This window comes from Heterodontus francisci, chromosome 11 (genome assembly GCF_036365525.1).
Source record: "Heterodontus francisci isolate sHetFra1 chromosome 11, sHetFra1.hap1, whole genome shotgun sequence".
NCBI lineage: Eukaryota > Metazoa > Chordata > Chondrichthyes > Heterodontiformes > Heterodontidae > Heterodontus > Heterodontus francisci.
Window position 1 is genome coordinate 14,512,874 of NC_090381.1, and position 6,000 is coordinate 14,518,873.

Consider the following 6,000-nt stretch of genomic DNA (forward strand, 5'->3'; position numbering starts at 1 on the left):
AACAGTGTTGACAGTTCAGCTCGCAACCTGGGAGCGCCCTTACATAAACATTTAAAACAGCCACGCACTTAAACAAACCTTCCACACACTCCAAAAAAAAATTGGTGTTTCATTGCCCACAACCCTCCAAGATTTCTGCACTCCACCTATTCTGGCTTCTTGCACACCCTCGAGTTTAGGCCTGGATGGCCTAATGTAATGACCTGGATGTAATCTAGAGATTTGCCTCTGAATCTTTTTTAGTGTCTGTCTCCTACCATACGAGGCGACCAGAATTGGCCACAGTGGCCTCAGTTTGTCTCTTGTGTTCCTTTTTTTTCAGCATTAAATGTGGTTTTGCCTGCAAAATGGCATCCACGGCATGCCACACACTTCTGGTGCGAGCCGCACCAGACATCATTTTGATGAGGGCATTAGTGCCTGAGCAGTGAGCATCTGCTGGGAGTTTATAGATAACGCCCTCTCAACCTCACACAGCTGAACATTCAGCAGCAGAAAGGCCACTCCACCAGTGCTATTTAAAGGGATCATCAACTACTTTCAGGTTATTTGCTGATCGATTTTTACTGACTTGTAATCGTTTGGTTTCAGAGTTGTTAAAGTTGCTGAAGTCTACAGGCAGTGGTGTGGGACATGCCTGACTTGAAGCATTCTGCACAGACCACTTGGTCCCAGACATGGATGCAGTATTTTCATCCCCCTTGGGCTACAGCATAGCAAGGAGACTGAGCAGAGGCAGCACAGCAGGGAAAACTGCTGCACGAGGGAGGAGGATGAAGGGCACCCTGCAGGAGCCCATATCCACCCAGGGCGTTCAGGGAACAATTCTCCGACCTGAACCTCAGTGAGGAGCAGTATGACAGACATCTCCATTTCCCTAAGGAGCCACAACTCCAGTTGCAGAGGGTGAGGATGGCATTGCCAGTGGCTGGGAAGGTGACCGTGGCCATGAAGTTTTATGCGTTTGACTCCTTCTAGTCTGGAGCAGGCGATGTTTGCAACATTTCCCAGTTTGCTATCCCCTGTTGCATTTGGGAGGTGACTGAGGCTCTGTAGTCCAAGAGAGCTTGCCAGAGGGAAGCAGGTGGAGTGAGCACAGGGCGTCGCAAGGATTGTAGGCTTCCCCACAGTGCAGGGTGCCATTGACTGCATGTCTATTGCTTTGCGGACACATCAACTCAAATATACCGCAACCAAAAGGAATTCCACTCCCTCAGTGTCCATCTGGTGTGCGACTGTACGCAGCATATCATGCAGCTCAGTGCCCGATATTCTGGCAGCAGTCATGATGACTTCATTCTGTGGCAGTCTTTGTGCCATCTGCATATAAGTCGCACATAAACGGGTGATTACTGGGAACAAGGGTTATCCACTGACCACCTGGCTCTTGACTCCAATGCATAACACATGCACATGTGGGCAGTATGCCTATAATAAAAACTATGTTGCCACACAAAATGTGATCGAGCAGACCATTGGGTTGCTTACACTACCCATTTAATGCCTGGACACCTCTGGAGAAGCTCTGCAGTGCTTTGCAGAGGCTATGTCAAGATTCATAGTGGTCTGCTGCATGTTGCACAGCCTTGCCATCATAAGGAGACAACCCTTGCTCCAGCTGTATAGTGAGCAACTGAGGAGGAGGAAAAGAAGAGGCACCAACACAGTCCCTTTCTGTCCAGGCTGTCCATGATCAACTCATCCGACTCGATTCCAGGAAACACAACTCCAATTCCCCATTCACCAACAGTCCCACACCTTACTTTCCCTTTGTTACTGACCATCACAGTGTCCACTTGGCCACAATGCTTAAATAAAAGCCACCACAAAATAAACATTCCAAACCAAATTTATGAATCATGCCTATTGCATATAAATGTCAACTAATCACCCTGTGCATTCCCTTAATATCGGTCTTCCATGTGCCTTTGCCTGTCCTAGTGCTCCTATGCAGTGCTACCCAAAAGGCTGCAGCATGGTTGGTGACACTCAGTGGAGAAGACTGAAGATGTCTTCCAGATTACATGGCTGTTGATGGGTAAAGGGCACTACGGAAAGAGATTGTGGGATGTGAGAAAGGAGGATTAGATATCAGAATACTGTTGTCTTAATTGTTTTAGCCCTGCAGCTGGTTCCAGCCTCAGTGATGGCCGCTCTAATGATGGCAACCACTGTAACATGTCTGTCTCTCACTGTTTTGGTGCTGCTGTCTCCAATTATGAGCATTCTTGTTCTGAAATGGAGAGGAAAGTGTGTCAGTGAGTGTGTTGCAATGTGTTTGCATGATGTGGTTGTCATGGTTGAAATGCTGGCAGTGTGTGCAAGCTGTGAGATGTGGGTATGAGGCTTGTAACACTGCTTCGTGTGTGAGGGTGAGACATAGCTATGCATGTGGGTATTGAGTCATGATTGATAAAAGAAAAGAAAATCTTGCATTCTTATAGCATCTTTCACGACTACAGGATGTGCCAAAGCGATTTACAACCAGTGATATAATTTTGAAGTATAATCATTGTTGTAATGTAGAAAATGTGACATCCAGTTCTCGCACAGCAAGCTCCCACAAGCAGCAGTGTAATAATGACCAGATAATCTATTTTTGTGATGAAGATTGTTGGTAGATGCATGATGGGTTTGTGGTGCATTAGGTAGCATGTGAGGCGAGTGGTACACTAGGTGGGATATGGCATTTGAAGATGCTTTCATTGACTTTGACTATTTATGTGAGGTCATTGAACTTATTGTGGTACTGCATCCAGGTAATTGGGGCTAGATCTGCATGGCTATCTGCTCTCACTGCCTTTGCACAGTTTGTCTGGAGGGTCTCCTGGATAGATGACATCTCTCCTATTGTCCATCTCCTCCACCAAGATGCCCAGTTCAGTGTCAGAGAACCTTGGAGCATGCTCTCTGCCCTTTTGTGCCATAATTCAGTTTTCCTTTTGCTCACACTCTCTTCTACACCCATTTCCAGTACCTCCTCCAGCTAGAATGCACTTCCCCTTTTAAGAGGTGCAGGCGAGCATTAAGTGATGCTGGTGTTGCACAAACTTGGGCCTCTTGCTTGCAGCCACTGGAAAGCGCATTTAGTGCCTGCTGCAGGCAGCTATCATGCAAATCAACAGGCAGCACAAAGCTTGCAATCTGCCTGCATCAGAAGCAACAGGCTTGGGTTAATTACTCATTGTGATACCCATTCCCGTTTTGCAGCCCTGTCCAATTTTGTCACCAGTGTGTGTAAAACCATACAAGGTGACGAATTGTACTGTTCCACTGTACAAATATGATGCTATGAGTGATGCGTTTGGTTAAGACTTTAACTTTTGCTTGAGGGACCTATGTTTGAATCCGTTCTATGTGAATGTCGCTTTTCTCTGCAGTTTGTTAAGAGTCTCAATTAATGGGTGTGAGCACACAGTATAAGTCTCTTCACACTTGTACACTAGTAGTGTTAATTTTCCTGTCTCATTTAAAGTTGAAAGTCCTCACTTTTATTGTTGGTACTCACGTTGGTTAATTTATTTCAGAGCTCAACAGCTGCATCTCCAAACACATCGATCGCAGTCAGGTATCTTGAGGAGGAGGACAGGCGGTCACAACAGCTCTTAAAACGTCTGGACATGCATATTGAGGAACTCAAAACTGAAAGCGAGAAAACTGTTGATAAATATGTATAATCCACTGTGATCCAAAAGCAGCTCACAGGCTCCAGATAATGGACGTTACTCAGCACGAGACTGAATAAAATGGAGCTATTGTGCGTACTGTCCAGTCTCAGTGATGGTCACATTTTGGTTCTTTGAACTGTACCTAACGTACATTGGGGTATGCATTAGCCACACTTATCCATCTCCTGGTTTCTTAACCTGTGGCACTGCGGCTTTTTGTTCATTCTGCCTAAAGTTACTAATCTGTAATCAGGTTAGCCTCTTTCAGTGCAGGCATGACTAAGTGCACTGTTAATACCACTCTTGGAGGTGTGTTTCGAACTCTCATTCTTCCCCTCAAATCTGTCTCTAAATTTTTCCATTTTCAGAGATGGCACTGAGAAACCATTCAAGTACTTACAACAGTGCAAGAGTTTGGTTAAGCAACTGTCAAGCCACAAGGCCTTGGTTACATCAGTATTGCATTACCAAACATATTTGTGAACCTTTTGAAGACTGGCTAACATCAGCACATTGATCTTGTGCTAAGGATATTGGAGTGGCCCTGCTCGTGCAATAAACTATCCAAAATGCAGCAAATGAGTGCTTCTGTTAAAGGAGTAGAAAGAATTAGCTGTGTGTTGGCTGCATTTTGGTGCAGCTTGTGGCCTGACCTGTCAATAAGCCTTGTGTTTTAAATTGTGTTTAACAGTATTTGACTTCTGTCTGAAATCATGGTATTTGTTTACACTTTTTATACAGTTGTAAACTGGTGAATAAATGCTGGTTAACAAAATAGTTCCAAACTCCAACTCTTTCTGATTGGTCTATTGGAACAGTCGAAAGAGTAAAACTGATGAGATCAAGCCTGCTTTTGATCATTATATCCTTTGCCAGTCATGTGTAGATGTCAGATTCTCACTCTATAGTGGTCAGTATTACTTAAAAGAATGTTCATCTTTGAAAGGACAAATCAATGAAGCTAATTGTTTGTTTTGTAAAAGGAAACCACCAATGCTAATTTATAATTGTATATTTAGGTGCATGATTTATCAATAAACTTTACCAATTGAAGAAACATTTTTCCAGTATGTTTTATTGAAGTACACAAATGTGACATCTGTATGCATGTTAATTTTATATAAAAAACAAAGTCCTTTGCATTTTTATTTGCCCTGATTTTCTTCTCCCTGCTGCTTTCACATGCATTCAAGTCCTCTGAAGAAGGAATTTTCCTCCACACAAGATCAGGGGGCAGGTTGTTCAACCTTGCCCGTCTAAGAGCGAAGTCCAAAGTACGGAAAGTCCTCATCAGGGAACGCCTCTTTGCTGACGATGTTGCTTTAACATCTCACACTGAAGAGTGCCTGCAGAGACTCATCGACAAGTTTGCGGCTGCTTGCAATGAATTTGGCCTAACCATCAGCCTCAAGAAAACGAACATCATGGGGCAGGACGTCAGAAATGCTCCATTCATCAATATTGGCGACGACGCTCTGGAAGTGGTTCAAGAGTTCACCTACCTAGGCTCAACTATCACCAGTAACCTGTCTCTAGATGCAGAAATCAACAAGCGCATGGGAAAGGCTTCCACTGCTATGTCCAGACTGGCCAAGAGAGTGTGGGAAAATGGCGCACTGACATGGAACACAAAAGTCCGAGTGTATCAGGCCTGTGTCCTCAGTACCTTGCTCTATGGCAGCGAGGCCTGGACAACGTATGTCAGCCAAGAGCGACGTCTCAATTCATTCCATCTTCGCTGCCGCCGGAGAATACTTGGCATCAGGTGGCAGGACCGTATCTCCAACACAGAAGTCCTCGAGGCGGCCAACATCCCCAGCTTATACACACTACTGAGTCAACGGCGCTTGAGATGGCTTGGCCATGTGAGCTGCATGGAAGATGGCAGGATCCCCAAAGACACATTGTACAGCGAGCTCGCCACTGGTATCAGACCCACCGGCCGTCCATGTCTCCGCTTTAAAGACGTCTGCAAACGCGACATGAAATCATGTGACATTGATCACAAGTCGTGGGAGTCAGTTGCCAGCGTCCGCCAGAGCTGGCGGGCAGCCATAAAGGCGGGGCTAAAGTGTGGCGAGTCGAAGAGACTTAGTAGTTGGCAGGAAAAAAGACAGAGGCGCAAGGGGAGAGCCAACTGTATAACAGCCCCGACAAACAAATTTCTCTGCAGCACCTGTGGAAGAGCCTGTCACTCCAGAATTGGCCTTTATAGCCACTCCAGGCACTGCTTCACAAACCACTGACCACCTCCAGGTGCTTATCCTTTGTCTCTCGAGATAAGGAGGCCAAAGAAGATCGTAATATATCGAATCTCATGATGCATTGCACA

At 45.4% G+C, this 6,000-nt stretch overlaps 1 protein-coding gene across 7 annotated transcripts in view; it reads left to right on the forward strand.

Annotated features, from left to right (window-relative positions):
- cep63 (centrosomal protein 63) overlaps window positions 1-4,712 on the forward strand; it is a 151,445-nt gene extending 146,733 nt beyond the window's left edge. For all 7 annotated transcript variants that reach the window (XM_068041341.1, XM_068041344.1, XM_068041346.1 and 4 more), the window contains one exon: window positions 3,528-4,712. In XM_068041341.1, the coding sequence (XP_067897442.1) occupies window positions 3,528-3,677 (150 nt within the window). In that variant the 3' untranslated portion in view covers window positions 3,678-4,712. The remainder of the gene's footprint in view (window positions 1-3,527) is intronic.
- Window positions 4,713-6,000: the final 1,288 nt, after the last annotated feature.